Source organism: Mobula hypostoma, chromosome 6 (genome assembly GCF_963921235.1).
Source record: "Mobula hypostoma chromosome 6, sMobHyp1.1, whole genome shotgun sequence".
Taxonomy (NCBI): Eukaryota; Metazoa; Chordata; class Chondrichthyes; order Myliobatiformes; family Myliobatidae; genus Mobula; species Mobula hypostoma.
In genome coordinates this window covers 82,429,348-82,455,946 of record NC_086102.1, presented here as the reverse complement: position 1 = coordinate 82,455,946, position 26,599 = coordinate 82,429,348, and the positions used below count along the sequence as shown (strand labels likewise).

At 43.6% G+C, this 26,599-nt stretch overlaps 1 protein-coding gene across 3 annotated transcripts in view; it reads right to left on the bottom strand.

Moving 5' to 3' along the window:
- The window catches only part of LOC134348141 (E3 ubiquitin-protein ligase Midline-1), a 429,310-nt gene that overhangs the window by 45,689 nt on the left and 357,022 nt on the right, over positions 1-26,599 (bottom strand). For all 3 annotated transcript variants that reach the window (XM_063051087.1, XM_063051086.1, XM_063051085.1), the window contains exon 3: positions 17,299-17,394. In XM_063051087.1, the coding sequence (XP_062907157.1) occupies positions 17,299-17,394 (96 nt within the window). The remainder of the gene's footprint in view (positions 1-17,298; positions 17,395-26,599) is intronic.

The window sequence follows — 26,599 nt, the reverse complement described above, 5'->3', positions numbered from 1 at the left end:
CCTCCTGGCAATATTTTCTTTCTCTGCGGCACACTCTCCCCGTGATAGTCCTTCCTTGTGATTCTCTTCCCTGCAGTGCTCCTCTCCTCCCAAAATACTCTCTCCCCCTGTGAAGCCATTTCCCCTGACAGACTGTCTCTTTGTGATACTCTGCTCAGGATACCTGCTCCCTGTAGTACCCCCTCCTTGTGTTATTCCTCACGACATTCCTTTCACCTCCCAGTGATCCGATCGGCCTACGCAGAGACAGCGAAGCTATTTTTATGGTGGATGTGTCAAAATCCATTTAACAAAATACTCACTGACTGCAACTTTAGCACTGTTATTCAGGAAACTGGTAAGATGGAATTTGCTTGTTTGCTGGGTTTGCTCTCCCACTCACCATACCCTTTTACCTGAGCTGTGCCTATTAATTCCTTTCTCCTAATCATTCACCACCCACTTCCCCTCATGATTCTATTCTCTCCGCCTCTCCTTCTCTCTACCCTCCTGCCCGAGACTTTCTGAACAACCTCAGTCAGCTGTCTTGTCTGCAACCCCTCCGATGGCGGGAGCCTGTGGGGATGAGGCCAATGTGAAAGATTTGTGCAGCAACTTTAAGTTATTCTTTGAATGCTTGAACAAGTAGATGTATCATCAGATTTTTAAAAATGCATGTCCCTGCTGAATGTACAATGCTTGATTACCTATAAACTGGGTTTAAAAAATTTAAAGCTGACAAATATGTTGTATTGATGACATTTCTGGAACACTCTCCCTTTACTTTGAACAAGGTCCAAGTCATCATTATCATTGAAGTCAGTTTTCCTTCTCATTTACGCTCCTTGCTGAATCCCCTGTCAGATGCCCCAGATGAAAACTAACATTAAAATCTACACTACAGCAAATTAATAAAAAGCAGATGGACAAAACTAGTCACCTACAAACTGATTTTGTGATCCAAAAATATGTAAATGAGGTCTTTCAGATCCATGGGCCCGGTAAAAGAGGTGGTTGCCATGGTTATTGGTGGCCAAATAGTATAGACCCATTGCCATATTCCTGTGTTTCTGGGCCTGTTTAGTGTCTTTCCTTCATTCACAGAGGAAGAAGCAAAATTGCAAACCTTAGTGCAGCTTGCCCTGGTTGCTATGGCATCTGACCTCTGACATAACCTGGGTGGTTTTCACAGTGCTGGGTTCAAAGGTTGCTGTGTCTTCAGCAAACCCCACTTTAAACAAGCTTCACTCTTTTTCAGTATGGGCTGCCACAGCAAAATATTTCATCTTCAAGGGGTGAGCCTTCATGTCCCTGATAGTTACGATTTGTTGCACGTGGTGAGCAACATTCTCAGAGAGATTGGGGATGGGTGGGGTGCTGGTGGTGGGGGAAATAATTAAAAAACATTCATCTATCCAAACTGCACACAAAAGGAAAGCACAAATCACTTCAGTTCAGGGTAATGAATAGTCTCCACACCCAGCGGGAATAATAAGGCTTTGGTCCAGCAATAACATACCCCACCTCTAAGTCATCCAGCCAAATTTGCCTAAGCAGAGAGGAGTTAGCAATATCAATGGAACTCGTCCAAAATTAACGCTCCAACCTCACACCAAGCTTCCTTGCTCTAACTAAAGGCTTTCTTTGGAAATTGACAGTCGGCAACTTTGCTTGGAGCTTAATATTGACTCATCCTCCTCCAAAATTAGTAAATCATGCATAATTCCTCGCCTTTTGCATATCCGCAAAAGCTCTTAGGCAATTGCTGGGCACTATTCATAAGTTATTAAAGCTGACCCCCGTCAGTTGTTGTTAACTGTTGATCTGTGCTGAAGGAGTGATGCAATTAAATTGGAAGTGAGGCACTGGGAGATGCACGTTGCGCGATAAAGAAGAGACAATTTTCTCACCTAACAGTCTTCAGCTTGCAAACTGAGCCCATTGGAGCTCCATCACTCTGGTGCAGAAACTCAGCAGGAAGTTTCCACATTAATACATACTGACAAAGCAGCCCATTTCTACTTGGCCCAACCACTAGTCTTTGCACCCTTGAGCTTCTCTAAGTCCCTCTGCCATCTCCTAGCTCATGCCGAGCTCTATGCACCCATCATCCTCTGCTCCCTGAACTCCTTTGATTCCAGATCCTGATCCCCTCAAATTCAGAAGTTTTCATTCTGCTTTCAGTTCCCTTTGTGCCCTCACTGCTCTTTTGCTTTCTAACCACCTTCACCATTACAATCCTCCAGAACATTGCACATCCTCACTTTCAGAACAACACACCCACGATGCTGCAGGAGGCAGCAGGCCAGGCAGCATTGATGAAAATGAACAAACTGTCAACGTTTCGTGCTGAGACCCTTCATCAGGACTGGAAAGGAACGGGGAAGGTGCCAGAGTAAAAAAGTGGGGGAAGGGGAAGGAGGATAAGCTGGAAGGTGATTGGTGAAGTCCGGTGGCTGGGAAAGGTAATGGTCAGGAGAAGAAGGAATCTGACAGGAGAGGAGGAGTGGATCATGGAAGAAGGAGGGGCACAGGGGGAGGTGATAGGCAGACGAGGGGATAAGGTGAGAGGCTTGAATGGGGAATAGAAGAAGAGGGAAGGGGAAGAGGAAAAGCTTTACCCTCCTGCACAATGATTTTAATTGCACAACTCATGTTGGCTGTACATTCAGTTGTCATTCATTCCCAAGTTCCTTGTTTAAGCTGCTCTCTCTCCTCTCTCTCATTCTTCCTTAAAGACTACCTTCGTGGCCAAGCCATCTTAATATCTCCTTGCGTGGTCTGATAAAGCATGGAGAAGCACCTGGGAACCGTATTACATTAATGGTGTTATGTAAATGCTTATTGAGAGCACACTCCTCATTTCAGAGCAATCCGTTGATAGTCAAAAACCATACAACCAGCTCAGCTGGCTAAATCGCAGGAAAGGTGGCTCACAAATAATTTCCCAAGAAAATAAATCACTGAGAGAAACCCAACCAGATGTGCCCTTCTCTCTGTCAGCAGGATCAGACGTGGTGCACATCTGGACACCATGTACAGTTCAGTTTTGGGAGGAAATGCTGGCACTCAGCAACTTATTAATGTCTCCGAATTGGAATTTTTAGTTTCATAAGCAGCAGACTTTAGATTTCATAAACAATCAAATAAGTGAAAGGATTTATTCATTTACTGCTTGCTTCTTTTTCTATTAAGTTCATGTGGCTTGGTCTAATCCGGAGTGGTAGTTATTTCGCAGCTAAAGGTATATCCTGTAACACATGTTCTGTCCATATGCTGCTGTTGATCGGAGTTACAATGAAATCCATCTGTTATACATGACGACTTATCCTTTGATATCTCCTGCCTCCTTTTTTCCATCACTGTAAACCTCATCCATATTAATAACCTCCAGGATTAACTCCTCCAATCTTGTTTGATTGACTATTTATCTTCCACCACCTATTTTATTCAATCTCTGTTTCACAATTTCTGCTCACACCATGTCTCTTTACCCTACATGATGACAGCAGAAAACACTCTGCAGGTTGGGTGGTGTTTAGGGAAAGAGTCATTTGGTTAATGTTCTCTCCCCACTGATGCTGCCTGACCTGCTGAGTGTTTCCATCATTTTCTACTTTTCTTTCAGATTTGCATCACATGCAGATTCTCGGATTCCCGTCTCTCATCGCCCTTGTGTTTACTGGCCCACACTGGCTCTGTGCCCAATTTACAACAATCAGCCTCATGTTTATACCTAACCCTGGTCTCACCTTCCTCCATCCCTCACCTAACCTTCCCCATCCCCCTCATCTCACCTTCTCCCAACCCTCGTCTCTCCCTCCCCATCCCTCGATTCATCTTCCTCCACCCCTCGTCTCACCCTTCCCATCCCTCGTCTCATCCTCCCCATCTCTCGATTCACCTTCCTCCATCCCTTGACTCACCTTCCTCCATCCCTTATCTCTCCTCCCTCCATCACTTATCTCACCCTCCTCTTTCCCTCTAATCCACACTACCCCATCATCTGTGCACCTCTTCTCAACAGAGGTTTCCCTTTCTTCCCCCCCCCACCACCCCCAGCACCTGTGATGTCTTTAATTACTTAGTCCTAATGTCAGATACTCTATAAACTCCACTTTCCTCTTCTGAAATGGTCTCTTCGAAGCTCCAGGTCACTCATCTTACATGTCTCAGGGGTCTGTCGGAGTATGATTACACTGATGCCAAGTGCTTTGTGACATTAAAGGTTGTACTGAAACACATTGACCAGTCCTGCTGCTGTTTAAGACCACAAGACATAGGAGAATTAGGCCATTTGGCCCATCAAGTCTGCTCTGCCATTTCATCCATTTTCCTCTCAGCCCCAATCTCCTACCTTCTCCCCATATCTCTTGATGCCCTGACTAATCAATAATCTATCAACCTCACCTTAAATATACCCAATGACTTGGCCTCCCCGGCTGCCTGTGGCAACAAATTCCACTGATTCACCTCCACCGACTATCCCTGGTTAAACATCCATTAACCATCCGAATATCTCTTGTTTAATTTCTTGGCTTTAAGTTTAATGCAGTAAAACTGTAGCCATGCTTACAAGCAACACACGTCAAAGTTGCTGGTGAACGCAGCAGGCCAGGCAGCATCTGTAGGAAGAGGTGCAGTCGACGTTTCAGGCCGAGACCCTTCGTCAGGACTAACTGAAGGAAGAGTGAGTAAGGGATTTGAAAGTTGGAGGGGGAGGGGGAGATCCAAAATGATAGGAGAAGACAGGAGGGGGAGGGATGGAGCCAAGAGCTGGACAGGTGATAGGCAAAAGGGGATACGAGAGGATCATGGGACAGGAGGCCTAGGGAGAAAGACAAGGGGCGGGGAACCCAGAGGATGGGCAAGGGGTATATTCAGAGGGACAGAGGGAGAAAAAGGAGAGTGAGAGAAAGAATGTGTGCATAAAAATAAGTAACAGATGGGGTACGAGGGGGAGGTGGGGCCTTAGCGGAAGTTAGAGAAGTCGATGTTCATGCCATCAGGTTGGAGGCTACCCAGACGGAATATAAGGTGTTGTTCCTCCAACCTGAGTGTGGCTTCATCTTTACAGTAGAGGAGGCTCACAACCTGAGCCACACTCAGGTTGGAGGAACAACACCTTATATTCCGTCTGGGTAGCCTCCAACCTGATGGCATGAACATCGACTTCTCTAACTTCCGCTAAGGCCCCACCTCCCCCTCGTACCCCATCTGTTACTTATTTTTATGCACACATTCTTTCTCTCACTCTCCTTTTTCTCCCTCTCTCCCTCTGAATATACCTCTTGCCCATCCTCTGGGTCCCCCCCCCCCCACTTGTCTTTCTTCCCGGACCTCCTGTCCCATGATCCTCTCTTATCCCTTTTGCCTATCACCTGTCCAGCTCTTGGCTCCATCCCTCCCCCTCCTGTCTTCTCCTATCATTTTGGATCACCCTCTCCCCCTCCAACTTTCAAATCCCTTACTCACTGTTCCTTCAGTTAGTCCTGACGAAGGGTCTCGGCCTGAAACGTCGACTGCACCTCTTCCTACAGATGCTGCCTGGCCTGCTGCGTTCACCAGCAACTTTGATGTGTGTTGCTTGAATTTCCAGCATCTGCAGAATTCCTGTTGTTTGTTGCCATGCTTACAAATGTAGTTTCTGTTGTGCAGTTTTGAGATTAATTATAAGACAGAGAAGAAAAATCAATGCACATTTTGTGCCAGTTACTAAGGCCTTTGTAAGAAGCTGTTGTCTCAGATTACAGTTGGATCCTGCATCTCTTCCCACATCTGCCTTACACATTGCTTAAAACTATATTTTACCAAACAACTGGGTTTTCATTTTGGACTTCAGGTTAACCCTCAACTGCATCTCATCTGTGAAAATTCGGCATTGAAATAACTGTTGAAACTGAAAGAAAGTGATGACTGGGGTGAATAGTATCGATGTCCAAACACTCAGCACTAGATAGATGAAGGCAAATCACAGAGAATTGTCAAAATATTTGGGAACAATAGCCAGGTATTTCAAACTCCTCAATATTAAATGGGGCTGCTTTACTATGAAAGGCTCTGAAGGGGAGGAATTTCTAAAGTGAATCAAGTGTATAATTTTACACTAGTATGGGGACTTTCAATTGGGGAAGGTGCAGTACCAAGGTTAGTCTTTGGAAATGTAGCCAGACAAACAGTGGGACTGTCTGTGAAAGGACATTTTGCAATCGTGACCATAGCTGTAAATTTCAAGTTAGTTATAATGTAGAGCAAAGAGAGGTCCCAAATTATTGTCCTGAATTGGAGAAAGGCTGATTTTAATATGGTAAATCAGAACCTGGCAAAAGTGGATTGGGTGCAGCTACTTGACAGGCGAGAATGATTCAAAAATGGAATAACAAGAACTCAGCGCCAACATCTTTTCATGAGAATGAAAGCTGACACCAATAGGTCCAAAGCACCATGGAGGTCAAAGGATATTGTGGTTGACTAAGCCACAGCAGACAGGGGGTAGTGATAGAGGGATGTTTCTCTGAATGGAAGTCTGTGATCACTGATATTCCACAGGATTCGGTGAACAGACTTTGGTTGTTTGATATATAATATACATACAAATTATTCAAATGAAAATGGAGGTGGGCTAATAAGCAAGTTTGCAGACAAAACAAAAATTGCAAACATGAGAAAGTCTTCAGATACTGCAAATCCAAAGCAACACACACAAAATGCTGGGTGAACTCAGGTCAGGCAGCAGCTACGGAAATGAATGCATTGTCGAAGTTTCAGGCCCAAGTCCTTCTTCAGGACTGAGAAAGAAGTGGGAAGATGCTGAATAAAAAGGTGAGGGGAGGGGAAAGAGGCTAGCTGGAAGGTGATAGATGAAGCCAGGTGGGTGGGAAAGGTCAAGGGTCAGAGAAGAAGGAATCAGATGGAGATATGTGTGGACCATAGCAGAAAGGGAAAGAGGAAGGGACCCAGGGGGAAGTAATAGACAGGTGAGAGGAAATAAAAGGTCTGAGTGGGGAATAGAGGAAAGGGCAGGGTGGAGATTTGTTTACAGGAAGGAGAAACCAATATTCATGCCATCAGATTGGAGGGCACCCAGACAGAATATAAGATGTTGCTCCTCCATCCTAAGGATGGCCTCATTTTGGCACAAGGGAAGGCCACGGACTGACATGTCGGAATGGGAATGGGAATTGGAATTAAAATGTTTGGCCACGGGCAAGTCCCACTTGTTGCGGATGGTGGGGGATAGAGTTGTCAATAGTGAGGAAGGCTGTCAAAGGATTCAGATCGGTTGGAAACACGGGCAGAGAAATGGCAGATGGAATTTAATCCAGACAAGTGTGAAGTGTTGCAATTTGAAGTCATATGTAAGAGGAAAGAATACAGTAAAAAGTAGGAACTATAGGAATACTAATGTATAGATGATCTTGGGAAGTTAATCTATTTTTCTTTAAAAGTAGCAACACAAATAGGGTGGCAAAGAAGGAGTACAGCATGCCTGTCTTCATCAGCTGTGGTGCTGAGAATAAAAACAGGAAGTCAGTGTAAAACTTTGATCAGGCCACATTTGGAGTGCTGTGGGCTGATCAGGAAGAATGTGGATGCTTTGGGGAGGGTGCAGAAGAGAATCACCAGAATAGTGCCTGGATTAGAGAGGATTAGCTACAGGAGGTTGAACAAATTTGGAGTGTTTGCTCTGGAGTGCTGGCGACTGAGAAAGGACCTGACAGAAGTGCATAACATTTAAGATGGGATAGATAGTTGGGAGCCCTTTTCCCAAAGTGGGAAAGTACTAGAGAATATAGATTTAGGTGAGAAGGGAACATATAAAGGTGATGTATGAGACAAATGTATTTATATAGAGGTAGGTGCTGGAACATGCTGCCTGGGCAAGTGGTAGAAGCAAAAACAATACAAACATTTGGAAGGGATTTAAACAGGCATTTGAACAAGCATGGAATTGGTGGACATTACAGTCGATCATGTGGCATCACAGACAGCACAGATATCATGAGCCAGCGGACCTCATCCCATGCTGTACTGCTGCATGAAGGTATTGCAGACCTTGATTTACACATTAAAGGATTACTGAAGACAGCATCTTGAGCTGATAAAGTAGTTATAAAGGCAGAAATGATACTTTCCTTCTTCAGCTGAGGGATAAAAATAATATCAGGAAGGAATCACATTTCTTATCTCAAAGAGTGTAATCAAATTCCAGCAGGAATTACTTGCAATGGAACTTGTTTTATTCATCGTACCTTTGGCAGTGGATAAATGGGTGTGACATCAAGCTATATAATTACAGGATTTTTTTGGAATAAATATCAGGGCCAATATGGGGAACTGCTGGGAATGTATGCTGCAATCTAAAGGAAGGCCAGGACAGATTTCCAGATGTTAGGAATATGTCAATACACTGACTATTAACAACGGTTAAGTTGTGCCACAAATTCAGAGTTATTCCAAAGAAGCTGCAGGCCCACGAAAGATCCTTATTCTTAACTTAGTGCTGCCTCCTCTCCAAGTTTAATTTCAGGCTGTGGAATTCTTTAGGTGCCTCTGCTCCCAACAACCCATGACAGTGTCACCCCAATTCCTGCAAGTGCTGCCTCACTCATGGTGGGGTTCTCCCTGTCCTGAGCAGGATGTACCCCCACTTAGGCCTGCCAACAGTCCTGTTTTGAGAGGGATGTTTCTTACTCAACTGGATACAATCGCCCGACTAAAACAAAGTCCTAGAGTTCTACAGTAACAGAAAACTACCTTGGATTGCCGTTTACAGTGCAGACTCTTGGCAACCTTAAGGTGCTTTCAGCAAGTAATGAGCTTGAACAAACCCCACACACAAGAACAGAGGTATCAGCCCGGTAGAGACGCTGATGTCAAGCTCCAGTAGAGGACTCAACCACCACTGCCCTCTGACCAAAGAATCTTCCCTCCCATACCCCGACTGGCCTCAGAAATAAAACCAAATAGAGTGCTGGGAATATCCAGCTGGTCAGGCAGCACGTGTGAAAGGAGAGCCAGTTAGTATTTCAGGCTGAACACTCTCAGGACTGAGATAGAGAGAAAGCAAATAAGTTTCCAGCAGTGCAAAATGTGGGGGTGTTTGGGTAGGACAAAGGAAATATCTCTGATAGGGTGAAATCAAACGTGGCAATGTAGCAGTCAGGTTATGCTGATTTGTCTGTGTAATGCGTTGCTAACAGACATGCCTAGCACACCAGACTAAGATAAAAACTAGGCTAAAATGATGAAAGACAGTGATGGCAGACGGAAAAACCAAAGGACACAGGAACAGTAATTAGGCCATTCAGCCCATCGAGTCTGCTCACTATTCCATCATGGCTGATTTATTATCCCTCTCAACCCCATTCTCCTGCCTTCTCCTCATAACCTTTGCACCCTTACAAATCAAGAAGATATCAACCTCCACTTTAAATACACCCAATGACTTGGCCTCCAAAACTTTCTGTGGCAATGAGTTCCACAGATTCACCCCCCTCTGGCTAAAGAGATTCTTCCTTATCTCTGTTCTAAAGTGACATCCTTCCATTTTGAAGCTGTGCCCTCTGGTCCTACACTCCCTCACTATAGGAAACATCCTCTCCACATTCACTCTATCTAGGCCTTTCAATACTTGATAGGTTTCAGTGAGATCCCCTTCTAAACTCCAGGGAGTATAGGCCCAGACACTCTAACACTCCTTATACATTAACCCTTTCATTCCCATGACCATTCTCATGAACCTGTTCTAGTCCCTCTCCAAAGCTAGCACATTCCTTCTTCAATAAAGGGCCCAAGGCTGCTTAAAATACTCCAGTGAGGCCTCACCAGTGCTTTATAAAGCCTCAGCATTCCATCCTTGTTTTCATCATGTAGACTTCTTGAAATGAATGCTAACATTGTATTTACCTTCCTCACCACTAACTGAACCTACTGCTTAACCTTTTGGGAATCAAGTTCAAAGACACAAAAGTATTTGCATCTTTGATCCCTGAAGTGTCTCTCCACTTAAAAAATAGTCTACGCTTTTATTTCTTCTACCTAAGTGCTTGACCATACACTTCCCAACACTATATTCCATCTGCCACTTCTTTGCCTATTCTCTTAACCTGTTTAAGTCCTTCTACATCCTCTCTTCTTCCTCTACACTACCAGCCCCTCAACCCATCTTTGTATCGTCCACGAACTTGGCCACAAAGTCATCAATTCCGTAGTCCAAGTTACTGACATACTGTATAATGTGTAAAGAAGCAGTTCCGACACAGACGCCTGTGGAACACCAATAGTCAGTGGTAGTGAACCAGGAAAGGCCCCCTGTAACTGCCTCCTGCCAGTCAGCCGATCTTCTATCCATGCTGGTACCTTTCCTGTGACACGATGGGCTCTCATCTTGTTTAGCAGTCTTTTTTGACGAGGCACCTTGTCAAAGGCCTTTTGAAAATTCAAGTACAGAGCCTCTACTGATTCCCCTTTGTCTATTCTGTTTGTTACTTTCTCAAAGAATTCCAACAGATTTGTCAGGCAAGATTTCCCCTTATGGAAACCATGCTGACCTTGGCCTATTTTATCATGTGCCTCCAAGTACCCCGAAACCTTAATAATAGACCTCAACATCTTCCCAACCACTGAATTTAGGCTAATTGGCCTACAATTTCTTGTCTTTTTCCTCCCTCGCTTAAATAGTGGAGTGGCATTTGCAATTTTCCAGTCCTCCGGAAGCTAGTGATTCCTGAAAGACCACTAGTTATGCCTCCACAAATCTCTTCAGCCACCTCTTTCAGAACCCTGGGGTGTAGTCTGTCTGGTCCAGGTGACCTTTCAGCTTCTCAAGCACCTTCTCCTTAGTAACAGCAGCTTCTGCCCCCAACGCTTTCGAAATTCTGGCATTCTACTGGTGCCCTCCATAATGAAGACTAACACAAAATACTTACTAAGTTCATCTGCCATTTCTTTGTCCCCCATTACTGCCTCTCTAGCATCATTTTCCAGCAGTCTGATGAAAGGTTTACCTGAAATTAGGGTGTTGTTCATCAAACTTGAAGGTAAGAGATTAAGACCATATTATCCAGAGAACGAACTACAACAGGTACATACAGGAATTTGTGTCCTTGGTCCCCCACTCTGCTCCATCAGGAATATCAATGCTCTGCACGTGGAAGTCATGATTTGACTAGCTCAGGGATGGCTTGGTGGTACACTTGGAAGAGCTGCTGTCTCAAAATCCTGATCTCTAGCCCTGTTTGTGTGGAGTTTGCAGATTCTCCTTGTGACTGTGTGGGCTTCCCTGGGTGCTCCCGTTCTCACCCACATCTCAAGTTCACGTGGGCCGGGAGGTGAAGGGGCTTCTGTAAATATCCCCCAGTATATGGGTAAGTAGTAGAATTTGGGATGTGTAGAACAGGGGTAAACAAGGTCATTGGTGGGGAAATAGATTGCTCTGTGATGGTTGAACATCCACCTTTTATTTCATAAGGAAATATAGATTTCATTAGGAAATCCTTGTGAATGTGATGTATTCCTCTCTAAATGGATGTTCAATCAGAATCAGATTTAATACCATCAGCACTTATCGCAAAATATGTTAACTTTACAGTGAAATATATGATATATAGAGAAAGAACTGAGTGACATTAAGTATATATGTGTGTGTCTATTAAATAGTTAAGTTAAAGTAAGCAGTGCAAAATAACAGAAATACAAAAAGTAGTGAGGTAGTGTTCATGGGTTCAGTGTCCATCTAGGAATTGGATGGCAGAGGGGAAGAAGGTGTTCCTGAATCGCTGAGTGTGTGCCGTCAGGTTTCTGTACCTCCTTCCCGATGGTAACAGTGAGAAGGGGACATGTCCTGAGTGGTGGGGATCCTTCATGATGGACGCTGCCTTCTTAAGGCTCCGCTCTTTGAAGATGTATATTCAATTTACTGAAAATGATGGGGCTGTGCCATTGAATTTTTTGGCAAGTGTAGCTCTGGACATCAGAAATAAGTTTCTTTGTTGCATTTATTAACTGCCACACAAGGTACAAGGACATTATATATATAAACCAATTGTGCATTATTCACCAGCTTCCAGCTGGTAACCAATTCAAGTGAACTTTTAGCACAGAATTACTGCACATGACATAATTCTCTAAGCGCCATCATTAACCTATCACCAGCTAACCTCATCAACAGATTATTACCACGGCAACCATGGTCCCACCTGATCAGAGATACTCTTTTGTCCTGACCAATCCTTCCTGTCTGTATCTAAAACTCAAAACAAACTTGTTCTCCCTCTCTCAATTCTAATGGAGAGTGTTTGATCTGAACATTTCACAGATGCTGCTAGTCCTGCTTCTCATAGTTTCAGTTTTTGTTACTGAAACTTGAGCCTGTTTATAAAGTTGGGTGGGCATTCTCAGATGACATGTTCAAACCTATTTATTCAGAGTATTGACAGATGGCCTTTATGTCACAGGTTACCACATTCGTAGATAGAAAATGAACAGGCTGGCTAGAGAGGTCACTGCAGATTTTACTGTAGGTCTGATCAATACTGGGCAATTCCCCACTGAGGAAGATAACAAAGAGGAGCAGATGCTCCAAGTCAGAGAATAAATGGAACCTTGAGGGGGTAAAGTTGTAAAAACAGAAAAAGGATCAGGACACTGACTTTCAATTTCTGCAGAATGGTTGCTTGGAATCTACCTAGAGCACCATTAAGTCTGCAGAAATTTGCTGAATCAGGAAACAGTGGAAAGAAACACAACTGCCTGATCAGGTTAAGCCAGAAATCAGACAGCAGACACAGGACAGGCAGGGAGGTGAGATTATGGAAGGTGAAACATTACAATTTGAAAGAGAGTTGAAGTTTTAGAATAAATAAACAATCAAACGCTTTAAGCGTGAAGCAGGTTTATCTGGTTTGGCTGGAAGGACAGAGACAAAGAGGAGCAAAGCCGGAGACACGACAAGAATAAATCAGGGATCTGGATGTTCTCATGTACTAAAAGAGAGGGTGAGCTTGCAGGTCTGGAAAGGAATGAGGAAAGCAAAAGGAATTTTGACCCTTTGTTGCAAGGGTTTGGAGCATGAAGGTCAGTAAGCACTGGTGACACTGTGCAGGGCTTGCTTGAGACTGCACCTGGAGTACTGGGTATAATCTTTGCTCCTTCTTTCCTTCAGAGGTAAAGTACAACAGATGCAGTGCAGAAAAACGTCACTGCGTTGATTCCTAGGATGAAGGCTGGTTGAGCAGTTCAGACTTACTCTCGGTAAGGATGAGAAGATTGAAAGATGATCGTATACGACGTATAAGATACTGCGGGGTCTTGACAAGACTTTGCAACTCTTAGGCACACATATATATAGCTAGGGTGTAGACTTTTGCACCGTACTGTAGTAGATTTATGCATTGCATTGTACTGCTACTGCAAAGAAAAAGACAAATTTTGTCACATAAATATGAGTGATGATAAACCTATTCTGATATGGCTCTTTATTGTGGACTGAGAGTGGGAAGGCAGGGAGAGGGGAATCATGGAAAATGGGGGAGGAAGAGGGGAGGGAGTGGGAAGCACCAGACAGACATTCTGTAATGATCAATAAACCGTTTTTTTTGGAGTCAAATGACATTGCCTGGTGTCTCAGTGCTGGGTGTGTCTGCACCCATGCCCCAGCACTCTTTCTCTGCCATCTGTTCGACACCCCTCCCACGGCACTCCACCCTTGCCATTCCCAACATCCTTGGCTCCCACCAGATTTACAAGCTGGCTCACCACTCCACTTTGACAAATAGAGTACTGTGCAAAAGTCTTGAGTACCCTAGCTATATATATATATATATATATATATATATATATATATATATATATATGTGCCTAAGGCTTTTGCACAGAACTGTAAATGCTGAGAGGATGTTTTCGATCAAGGAGTAATTTAGAACCTGGGTTTCAAAGTAAAACGATGTCCACTTACGACACATAAGGAACTTCTTCCCTGATGGGGTCATGAACCTTTGGAATACTCTGACCCTGAGAGATGTGGAGGCGAAAGCTATGAATATATTAAAGCGTGAGATGGACAGATTTTATAACCGAGTTAAAAGTTAAGGGGAACGAGCAGGAAAGTGAAACTGAAGTCAAAATTAGATTTGGCCAGATCCTACTGAGTAATGGAGCGAGTCTGAGAGGCCAAATTAAACTGTACAGATGGAGAAAGATAATGGGAAAGTGCGGAGTGAAACGTGAACTCAAGGAATTTCTAGTATAGGCACAATCGAGTTTTTATTTTGATTGAACATCAAAGATAGAACATTATAGCACAGTGCAGGCTTGTTGGCCCACAATGTAGTGCTGATCTTTTAACCTAATCGAAGATCAATCAAACCCTTCCTCCTACATAGCCCTCCATTTTTTTTTCATCCATGTACCTATCTAAGAGTTTCTCAAATGTCCCTCATGTACCTGCCTCTACCACCACCCCTGGCAGAGTGTCCCATGCATTCACCATTCACTGTGTAAAACACTTACCTCTTGATGGTTTGGAATTTATATTATAAATTTAAAATCTACTATGGAAAATAAAAATGAGAGAACACAAAAGAAAATAATACATTGAAATATTACATCACATACTCCTCTTTCATATTGGAAAGTGGATAGATAAATTAAACAGAAAACAGGGCCTACTGCCCAACTTGTCCATGCTGATCCACTTGCCTAACTGAGCTCATCCCATTTGCCCATGTTTGGCCCACAGTACTCTAAGTCTTTCCTATCCATGTTACTGTCCAAATGTCTTTTTAAATTTGTAATAGTACTTGTTATATTATGTAACTTCAAAACATATATATATATGCCTTATTCCATTCATTTTTAGCAATGATTGAAACTGCTTCCCTGCAAACTGTGCTCCATTGTCACCAACTAAGTGTTCTGGAACACCAGTTCTAGCGAAGACGTTTCTCAACACATCAACAGGGTGCAAGACTGTAGTGGAGGCCGTTGGGAACTAGCAAGAAAGTTGTGCCCATTAATATTCAGCAAAATCCACATGAACCCTCTGCCAGGACAATGCAGGCCATTCCCAGGGATGGAGGGGTGCTGCTCTTGGCATCTTCTGGACAAGTTGGCATCCTACACAGAGCATGGCAGGCTGCTCCATCTGCCGATCTATCTCAGACCACTAGTCAGAGTTTCAGGCCACTGCTTCCTTATCAACTACACCCAGGAGACTCACATGGATGCCAGAGTGCAGGCGCAGATGTCACTCCAAAAATAAGCCTATTATATCGATAAAGCACTTGATGAGTGTTTATGGTGTGAAACATTTTGGACTCTTTTTCCATCTCCACTTGCAAGTAGGCCTCAGTTTAGTCCACTTTGGTGAAAAGTGTTTTCCTCCAGAAAGGTTTGCAAGGATATCCTCTCTCCTAGCAGAGGGTATTAATTTACTTCTCGTACTGGATTGGTAGTAACCTTAAAATCACCACAGATCCTGGCAGACCCATATTGGTCTGGTGTATGTGAGCCCTTGCCACAGCGGTGACAGTTTGTTCAGCCAGGCCAGTTTCTGTTCAGACATTGCAATTTTAAACATACTAGCTTTCATTTCTGACTGCAACTCAGCTACATCTCTGAATGCTGCTTATACTTATATTTCAACAGCTTTTTTTAAAAGTAAGTTGTGCTTCAGTTAGGAGATTTTTTGAATGCTTTCTTATAAGATTCCACAAACTAAACAATCTCTCAGCGTATCATTAAGCCCATCACTGAACTGACAATGCTTGGACAATCTCCTCAATTCAGCCATGTGCGCTGAAATGGACTCTCCTCCTTTTTGATTCCGTTTCTGAAACCCAAACTGTTCTGCAACCATGGAACACCTTGGTTCTAAGTGTTTCTGTATCACTTTTACAATAGCAACAAATCTAATTTCTGGTGGTTCGGCTGGAGCCTCAAACTTCAAAGCAAACTGTACGCATTTAAACCCAATGTACTTAGCAAAATTGGCACTCACTTCTCGTTGGTTATTACATTTGCTTCAAAATACTGTTTCAATAGTTCAGTATACATGTGCCAATTGCCCCCTGTGTACTCGAACTCATCAATCTTTTTGTTGTAGCCAGCTATTTCTACTTTTTAAATTATTATTATCAGACAGTATTCACTCTTTATGAATCCTGAATTCTTCTGTTTTCTGAGTTTTCTTTAAAAAAAACTTGATAATGTCTTCTCTTCTGAAGGACATGTGCTGGCTGCTTTTCTTTTAAACTCAACCATCTCTCCATGTGCTGGGCTGTTTCTTTTAAACTTGACCGATCCTCGTAGCATTTTGTTTTAGTACAAACGCCTTGCTCCACTTTAACAAGTTGATAGCCATCTCGGAGTTTGTTTTAAAAAGTACCTCTTTGCCAATGTTATGTTTTGTAACTTTTAAACATTAAATTAATTCAAGGAAGGTTACTGAGTCCGGGAATATGTGTCTAGTTTGCATTTACTTTTAAGCGAGGTGTGCACATATCACATGTTAGTGTGATGTCGTATGCAATTAACATATTTTACATATAACCCATAATTAATTATTTAAATGAACAAGAACATGTAATCAACAATGTACACAAAATTACTCAAATATTATTGAAATATTAAATACACAACCGTACCCACCTCTGCCACTTCCTCTGGGAGCTTGTTCTATATGCACACACACTACACCTGTGTGAAAATGATTCCCCTCAGGTCCCACTTAAATCTTTAATGCTCACTTTAAACCAATCCCCCCTAGTTTTTCCCCACATGCATTCCCCCCCCCAACTTGGTGAATACACTGTGATTCTTCACCCTGTCCCTGCCTCTCATTTTATAAAATCTACAAGGTCACCCGTCAACCTTTGCTCCATGGAAAAATGTCTCAGCTTATCCAGTCTCGGTAACCAAAAGAACTTGTAATGTCCTCTTAAACGTTTTTTTGCACCCTTTCCAGTTTAATCATGTGGAAAATGTACCATATTTGTTTGGTAATAAGCATCACAAACTAACATAACATAAATTAGAAGAAATTCCCAATTGTGATAACTCTAAGCTGACTCTTTAATACTTGTTAAAAAATACATGAACTTGACATTTCCTGCCTGCTCCATATTCCCTCGTGGAATTCTAAAAAGCTTAAAATATTTGTTTGCCTCATCATTATGAAAAAACAAAGCTATTAATTCCTTGAAATATAGTGCATGTAATAATAGGAATATGCATGCTTTGAAGTTCCATCAATGCAGACTTTACTAAGAGCCCCACTTCACCCACATATTCCTGGATGTTATTGCAGAAGGAACTCACCTCTACATGCTGACAAGTCTGGATTAGTCGACCCATTAGTGTTTCTAGCTCATTATTCCTCTTGATTAGACTGGCCAGGTTGGTCTCCAGGCTTTGCTGTTGGAGGAAGAAATGCAATGTAGTTACAGGTGTCAGGAATTTGACTGTCAAGTTGAAAATGAAAACCACAAAGACATTGCAAAGAAGATTTGAACATTTGAAACTATGACTCTGCTGGGTAGCTTCATTTATAATGGGCTTGCTGTTCTGGAAGTTGCAGCAGAGGTTATATTTCCATGTTTTCCTACAACATGGAAGGAGTCTATTTGACTCATTGACTCAACGTCAACTCACAGCAATCCCATCTATCCCATTCCCTGTAACCTATTCCACCTACGTTTTCAACAATTCGGCCACACACCTGCACACTAGGGGCAATTCAGAGTGGGAAATTAACTGCATCCTTAGGACTTGAGAGGAAATCAGGGCTTTAAGAGGAAACCCATGTGATCACAGGATGAAGGTGCAAACTCCAGATAGACAGCACTCGAGATTAAGTTTGAATCCGGGTCACTGGTGTTGTGGGGCAGTAGCTCAACTAAATGAAACTCTGTCCCTTCATGGCATCAAACTTCACTGGCGATACAGTTGACGTCTGCAATCCATTGCACACTGCAAAGTTAAAGATGGATGAATTCAATCTGCTCTTTGCCCTAAATCTTTTTGTAGGATGCTCCACCAGAATTTAATGCCCTGTGCAGTACAGACAGATTCGTATATCGGAGAGAAGAGGTGAATTGCCTTTTTGTTTTGCCTATTGGGAAGTGCTAGAGGTGAAAGGTGGAGCTTTTATTTTTTACACAGTAGATATTGGTATATTTTCACAGGTACATTAGTAATTTTATGACATGCTTTGATATATTTTCCCCAAGTGCATTCCGAGGATGATTCAGATCTCATTACCTCTGGGTATTACTGGATCAGTCCATTAGTCAACTTTCATGCTAGACAGAATGTAGCTCCATGCACAGTAGAAAATCAATCACACAACTTTGTCAATAGTAACATGTGCTGTTGAGAACTAACCAGAGTGATTTTTATGCAAATTTCTGAGCATCTTATTGCCTGTTAAGGAATTCACTACCACATTTTAAGTGGGAATTTTATTCCTTATATTTGGTGTAAGACTCCCTGGAGACATAAATACAAGTGGAACTCACTAAATTCATCAGTGGCGACATTCTCAACCTCACAGGTCTTAAAAACAGTTCTTTGTTAACTGCAGAATAACGGAGTTTGACTGAACACAACAGAAAATACTCAGCAAGTCAGACAGTATAGATGGGGAGAGCAGCAGGACTGACATGTTGTGTTCAAGACCCTTCATTAAAACTGGAAAGGTCCCATGTGTGGGTTGGTAGTTCCAAGGTTTGTACTGTGACTAGAGTGTTTTAAGTTGTAGAGAGAGAGGACATGATATGGAGCAAAATTATCCAGTTACAGGCCTTCCCTGGATAATAAAAGCATCAGAGGCTGTCTGCAGGGCACAATCTAATGGACTGTGTAGGTGATTATCCTGGACATTTTTGTTGTGATTGCAAGACCCTGTTGGACATTGGTAATATATAATACTGTGAGTCTGATTCATTGGTTCATTGGATAGACTGATGGCAGGGGAGCTGCGTAGCCGTGGTAATGTTGTGGACCAGGCCCTCATTCATGCCCTGGACTTGCCCGTTGCGGCTGCCGAGAAAGGGGGATGCCAGAGCTGGCTGTGTGCTGCTGGATGCCGCGCTGCTCGGAGGCTGGCCACTCCTGTTGCTGCTGCCCTCCAGTGCTCACTCAACGGGAGACAAACTGGATTGCCTTCATCAGTGGCTACACTGTGCAATATGAGGAACTGCTGCGGGCTTGCTCCTGCAGAAACAACCTACAGGCCACGATGCTCAGGGACTTGTGTAATATTATTCTAATTCTAATTTTTATTTTGCAACAGTTTTTCTGTAATTATATGTGCTGTGTGTGACTGTGGGCTCTGTGTTTTGCACCTTGGCCCAGAGGAATGGTGTTTCGTTTTGGCTGAATTCGAGTGTATATTTGAATGACAATTAAACTGAAACTTGAAATTGAAGTGTCCACAATTCCTCTTCTCCCACAGATGCTGCTCGACCTGCTGAATTCCGCCAGCAGATTGTTTGTTTCTCCAGATTCTAGCGTCTGCACTCTTGTGCCTTCAGTAGCAAAGTGGTAATGACCTCACAAGAAGCCCACCGCAGTAATACCTGCTGATTGTGTGGTTGCAGCTTGAAAAGCGGAACTATTCTGGCTGTTGGAGCAAATTTCAAAACCGAACGGGGAATGAGCACATTGGAATGAGCTGCAAGAAGTATTAGTTGAGTCAGGCACATTAGTAACGTTTGAAAGCTATCTTGGTAAATAGGGGCTATGGGTCAAATGTGGGCTCTCTGGGCAACAGACATGACGTGGATGAGTTGTGCCAAAGGGTCTCTTCCCACGTTGCAAGATTCTATAGCTCCGTGAGAAGCAAAATTTGAAAACGACAGAAAAGGTGTTCCCGGTGCCCTCTTTCCAGAGACCTCATCAATGACATGATCCCCATCACAATCAACAGTATGGACAGCTTCTGGGAAAACAAATCCATTACTTCTTGTGTGGTTCTTGTTTACAGCTGAGGGTGACAGTCCTCGGATGAGATTAAACTTAGGCCCTGTCTGCCCTCTTAAGTGCTTGCAACAAAATCACAATCAAATCTGAAATAGAGACGGTGAGTTCCCTTCATCCCTCGAGCTCCTTCACACATGCAACATATCAAGCCATGCATCTAATTGCTTATTTTGCTTTCATGCTGAGTGTAAATAATCCAACGGAAGCTGATTGATGTCAAAAAGCCCTTGCGTGTATCTGATAATAAGCTGCTTTAAACTTAGAACTTTAATGTTAGTATGTCTCAGTAAGCTCCATTATGGGCACTATCCTCCGTAGTATCCACCGCATCTTCGAGGAGCAAGGTCTCAAAATGTGGCCACCATCATTAAGGACCCCCATCACTCAGGACATGCCCTGTCCCATTGCTACCATCAAGGAGGTGGTACAGGAGTCTGAAGGCACACACTCAATGATTCAGGAACAGCTTCGCCCCCTCTGCCATCAGATTTCTGAATGGACATTGAACCCATGACCATTACCTCACTACCTTGTTAAAAAAAATTTGCACTTCTTATTTAATTTAACTATTTTATACACACTTCATGTTCCAGAAGTCTAGATGCACTGCATGTGAAATCAAGGATTTTGGTTGTTGGGCACCAAAGCCACAGATTAGAAAGAGCAAGGGTAAATTTGCAAATGCTGTGGAAATGCCAGCCCTGTTGTAACACAAGTTAATGTAACAGCCATTTTCCATTCAGGAGCAAGCCAGGAAAAGCAATGAAGTAAATGATCAGATAATGTTAGATGATAAATATCAACCAGAAGAGTACAGAGAATCCCTCTGCACGTTTGTGTTGGATGATCTTTTGTTTCCAGGTCAGGTGTCACATCCAGTCAGTAACACCTCAGATACAGCACTGGTCAATGCAATAAGACAATAAGACCATAAGATATAGGTGCAGAATTAGGCTGGAGCCCGGCTAGTCTTCAAGCAGGTCAACTGCTGGGTAGCCTGTGGTCACGAATTTTGTCCCAGTTATGCCCCTTCCTTACTGGCAGCAGGAGGAGAGAGTGTGGGGAGCTAGAATTATAGCTACAGCTCAGTGATGAAAACTCATTTCAAAAGGAAGCAGTTTATCCCTCAGTGCAGCACTCCAAAGCTCACCTGACCCAGCTCCATTTCATTTCTCCTCAGGGGGAACCAGAAACATGAAAAGGAAAGAGGAAGCCTGGCCATGAGATCCTCGCCATCTTTTTTTTGTGAACCAGTAAACTTTTAAAGAAAGAGAAAACCAGAGATGACCTTTTATCAGAGATGATTCAATTGGCCTGAAGCATCATATTTGTTTCTCTCTTTTTGGATCTGCTGAGCATTTCAAGCACTTTATGGTGAATCTTGCTGCTGATCCACAAATAAGACTGAATCTGTTTCAGGTGGTACCAAGTCTATATAAAGAGCCAAGGTAGCGTCTTCTTAAGGACGGGCTGAACCAGTTCAGTTTTTAATGTCAGTTTAACTGTGTCATGCTCACTTTTATTGAGATGAGCTTGCTTTTAAAATTGGTATTTACATTCCTACACCAGCCCCGCACAATCTGAATGCACGTCCTCTGGACCAGTAACATAGAAACTACTATCAATTATGTAAAAGAACTGAAGAGACCGAATGTGGAAAAGAGTGTGGAGGAACTAAGATAATCTTATATTCACTTCAAGCAAAGATAAAAAGAAAAATCAAAACTAAACTGTCAAGTTTTATTTTATTGTCCACTTGGCCTTAACCCCAAGTCCCTTGGATGTTTAAAGACTGAATATAATATACAGATTTCAGACTCCAGTCAGAGGAACGACAATATTCATTGGATCATGACTACTGGTAAAGCTCACGTGTATTGATCGAGTGTGCTGGTATTAGCAGAGCTGCTACCCACTGACCAACATGGGACAGACCTGGGCTGTCAATCCTCTTGGCCTTCCCAGTATCAGTTATAGACAGGGAAGACAACCAATTTCAACAAAGCCAACAAAGAATTATTGAAACCAAAACAGGAAATACCAGAGACTTTCAGCAAGTTGGATGCCATCTGTGGACAATGGCTCAAAAAGAGCAGAACACAGGGAAGGGAGCCATGTACAGTACCAGTCACACACAGACATACAAGTAAATAAAGGCATATTCGGTCACACACATATAAATAGGAACACAGACACACGGACACGCACATGAATAGATACAAACAAAGACACGAACAGGCAAGCTTCTGGAAGTCACACACAGACATATATACTCAGTGGCCAGTTTAATAAACACCTCCTGTACCTAATAAAGTGGCCACTGACGTATTATTCATGGTCGTCTGCTGCTGTAGCCCATCCACTTCATGTTGTGTGTTCAGAGACGCTCTTCTGCACACCACTATTGTAACACAGAGTTGTATGAGTTACTGTCACCTTCCTGTCAGCTTGAACCAGTCTGGCCATTCTCCTCTGACCTCTCTCATTAACAAGGCATTTTCACCCACAGAACTGCCACTCACTGGATGTTTTTTTTTTATTTTTGGCACCCTTCTCTGTTAACTCTAGAGACTGTTGTGTGTGAGAATCCCAGGAGATCTGCAGTTTCTGAGATACTCAAACCACCCCATCTGGCACCAACAATCATTCCATGGTCAGAGTCACTTAGATCACATTTCTTCTCCATTCTCATGTTTGGTCTGAACAACAACTGAACTGCTTGACCATCACTCCATGCTTTTATGCACTGAGTTGCTGCCACATGATTGGCTGATTCGATATTTGCATTAACAAGCAGGTGTAGAGGTATCTAATAATGTAGCCTAATGACTAAAGTGTGCACATGATGAAGGAAGTTATACATTCTTCACTTGTTACATACAGTATGAAGACAGCATGAACAGCTGACTGAGGAGGCACTTGATCATTCAAAATTAAGAAGTGACGCTCTCACTGACTTCATCCACTCTAGATAACTCCCAACCCCTTCCTCCAAACTCAAAGTTCCCTCACCCTGCTCTGCTCACTTCTACCGCCTACTCCAGATCCACAAACCAGACTGTCCGGGTAGGGCTATTGTCTCTGCTTGGTCCTGCCCCACTGAACTCGTGTCTTCAGATCTTGAATCTATTCCATTCCCCCTTGGCTCAGTCCCTTCCACCCAGATCCGTGACACTTCTCATGCCCCGATCTCCTCAGTTTCTTTCAATTCCCTGACCGCTTCATCTTCACCATGGATGTTCGGTCCCTATACACACCTATCTCCTATCAAGAAGGCCTCAAAGCCCTCGGCTTCTTTCTTGACAAAGGAACCAACCAATCCCCTTTCCATCACCCTCCTCCGTCTGGCAGAACTGGTCCTCAGCCTGATCAAGTTCTCCTTTGGCTCCTCGCACTTTCTCCAGACTCGAGGGGTAGCCAGCCATGGGCCCAGCATATGCCTAACTCTTCATCAGCTGTGTAGCACAGTCTCTGTTCAAACCTTACCCGCTTATACTCCCCAACTCTTCCTCCGCTACATTGATGACTGCACTGCTGCCACTTCCTGCACCCGTGCTGAGCCTGTCAATTTTACCAACACGCCTCTAACTTCCACCCTGACCATTAATTCACTTGGCATTTCCCTCCCCGCTCTTTATCTCTCTGTCTCCATCCTCGGAGACAAACTGTTAACCGACATCTTTTATAAAACTACTGATTCCCATGGCTATCTCGACTATACCTCCTCCCACTCTATCTCCTGTAAAAATGCTACTCTCTTTTCTCAGTTCCTTTGCCTCCGCCCCATCTGTTCCCAGGATGTGGCTTTCCATTCCAGGTCATCAGAGACGTCCTCCTTCTATAAAGAATAGGGTTTCCCTCCCTCTACTATTGATGCTGCTCCACCTGTATCTCCTTCATTTCCCGTACATCTGCGCTCTCCACATCTTCCCGTCGCTTTAATAGTGATAGGGTCCCAGTTGTCCTTACCCGCCACCTCAGCCTCAACATTCAACACAGCATTCTCCGCAGCCTCTGCCACCTCCAAAGAGATCCTCCCACTAAACATAACTTCATCACCCCCTCTCCCGCTTGAATCAGGGATCACTCCCTCAGCGATTCCCTTGTCCTTTCATCCCTCCCCATTAACCCCTCTCTAGGCACTGTGAATTAAGTGCAACACTTGTCCATAACCTGCTCCTTCACGTCCATTCAGGCCCCAAACAGCCTTCCAGACGAGCAGACACTTCACCAGCGAATCTGCCAGGGTTGACTATTGTGCCCAGTACTCCCGACGCAGCCTCCTCTAAGACACGTCCAAAATTGGGGGACTGCTTCATCAATCACCTTCACACCATCTGCCACAAGCAGGACTTCCCGGTGGATAAGCATTTAATTCCAATTCCCATTTCGTTCTGATGTGCTGGTCCATGCTCAGGGTGGAGGAGCAACATCTTATATTCCATCTGGGTATCCTCCAACCTGATGGCATGAATATTGATTTCTCCTTTCGGTGAACAAATTTCCTCCCCCTTCCTCTATTCCCCACTCTGACCTTCCACTTCTCACCTGCCTATTGCTTACCCCGGATCCCCTCCCCCTTCCCCTTCTCCTTCTCCTATGGTCCACTCTCCTCTCCTATCAGATTCCCTCTTCTCCAGCCATTGACCTTTTCCACCCACCGGGCTTCACTTATCACCTTCCAGCTAGCTTCTTGTGCCTCCCCCACCTTTTTAAGTCTGGCATCTTCCCCCTTCTTTCTCATCCCAGAAGAAGGGTCTCGGCCTGAAACATTGACTATGTATTCCTCTCTATAGATGCTGCCTGACCTGTTGAGTTCCTCCAGCATTTTGTGTGTGTTGCTAAGAACTGTTTTAATGGAATTGATAATAGTGAGAGGGAAGGCAGCTTCCATTGCATCAGGAATTTTGTAGTAATTTAAATAATTTTCGGAATGCACATTAAACAAATGCAAATTATGCCAATATATTGAATGCCTCATTATTATTATTGGTGGAGCCTCATTATTATTGTTGAGGGAGAGATGTGGGGATGTCATACTCCCGAGGGTCCTCTTTGCCCCCTCCCGCCTCAGGCATTTCCTATCCTGGCATCTGTAACCACAGCTTTATAACAATTTGCATAAGAGCCAGATTGAAAAGAGGAAATATTGATGGATACAGTGAAATTGTTTTGTACTAAGGGGCTGCTCTAATAATGTTTGAAGAGCAACTTTCAGAAGTGAAATGGATATTGGATAGTTGCAAAGGAAACATTGACAAATGGTGTAACTGGCCAGCTCTTCCACAGCTTTTTGTGAAAGCTGGAACAGTTGCTGAATTGAACCCGTGGTGAGGCAATCCGTCTGCTCGGCGGGGGCCCATCCCTCTCCAGCTTCTGACCCTGTCAGGCCAACGTGAGCCTATTCATCCTGTAAAAACCCTGCTGGCTGCCTACAGCAGCAGCAGCAGCAAGGCTTGTGAGTGAGGCACAGCTCGGATAACATTATCATGAAGGGAAGGACAAATGATCAAATCAACCCAGATAGCTGTTGTCAGCCAGACAAGACAACAACACTTCATCACGTTGCGAGAGTTGAAACACATTCTACGTGGTGCAGATTCTGCAACCCTTTTTCGCAGTCTGCACATTGCCCTTCAGAGCTTCCCAAATATGGCAGGATGATTGAGCTGAAATGAAGTCTAGGCTAATACCTGAGATGGGAGGATTGTCCTTTCATGAGTGGTGAAGGGAGTTGGATTTGTATCCTCTGAAATTTTGAAGAATGAGGGAGCAATTGTAGTGAGATGTATCACCGTAGGGAGGCAGGGCAAGATGGGTGCTGGACGTTTACACGGAAGAAGAATCCTGAGCAAAGGGACATAAGGCACCTACCATTTAAAACTAAGTTGCACAACCATTTATTTTGGTACAGTTTTGGAATTCTGGAGCTCACGAGTGCAGAGGTTACCAGTCCTGGATCATGGGGGTGTCTAAAGAAGAGGGGACATGTAAAGATCGGGAAATTGAACGTTGCATGGAACTGGCACAAAAGAGGAGTTGAGGGCTTTGGTAAATCAGTCATGATCATATTGAGTGAAAGGGCAGCGGGCAGGGACGATCAGCGTGGCCTACATGTGGTAATATTGACCTGTGTTACTGTTAGGTTGTTTCCACCCACTGCTGAAGGCAGTCTTTCTCCATAAGCAGATGAACGTACCCTGAACATCCAACTTGCTCACTTTGCAAATGTTTGGCTGGATTATACAATTTCATGAACTTTGTTTCACCTGTAAAGCATTGTGTTTACAGAGAATTTATGAGATGATTTAAGAGCTGAGTGCACTTTAATTACTTGTTCTTTACGTTAGTTATTCTCTCTCTTTAATCTAACTTGAGTGCAATTGCACCCTGTTTCCCCTTTATTGTTCCTGACTGCACTAGGCCTTGCTCATACTTGCTAAATCTTCTCTCAAATAATTTTGGCCATGAACTTACAGGGAACACCAACAGTTCTCAGCCAGATCTTCTTCCGATTGCATAACAGGTGGTGTATGGTCGCAGTCTCCCAGCAATTATGTGGGGGAGCTGCGCTGGAGAAGCTGAGCTATCAGGGTAGATCTGATATGAGAACACTTTCTATATCCATTTGAATGGA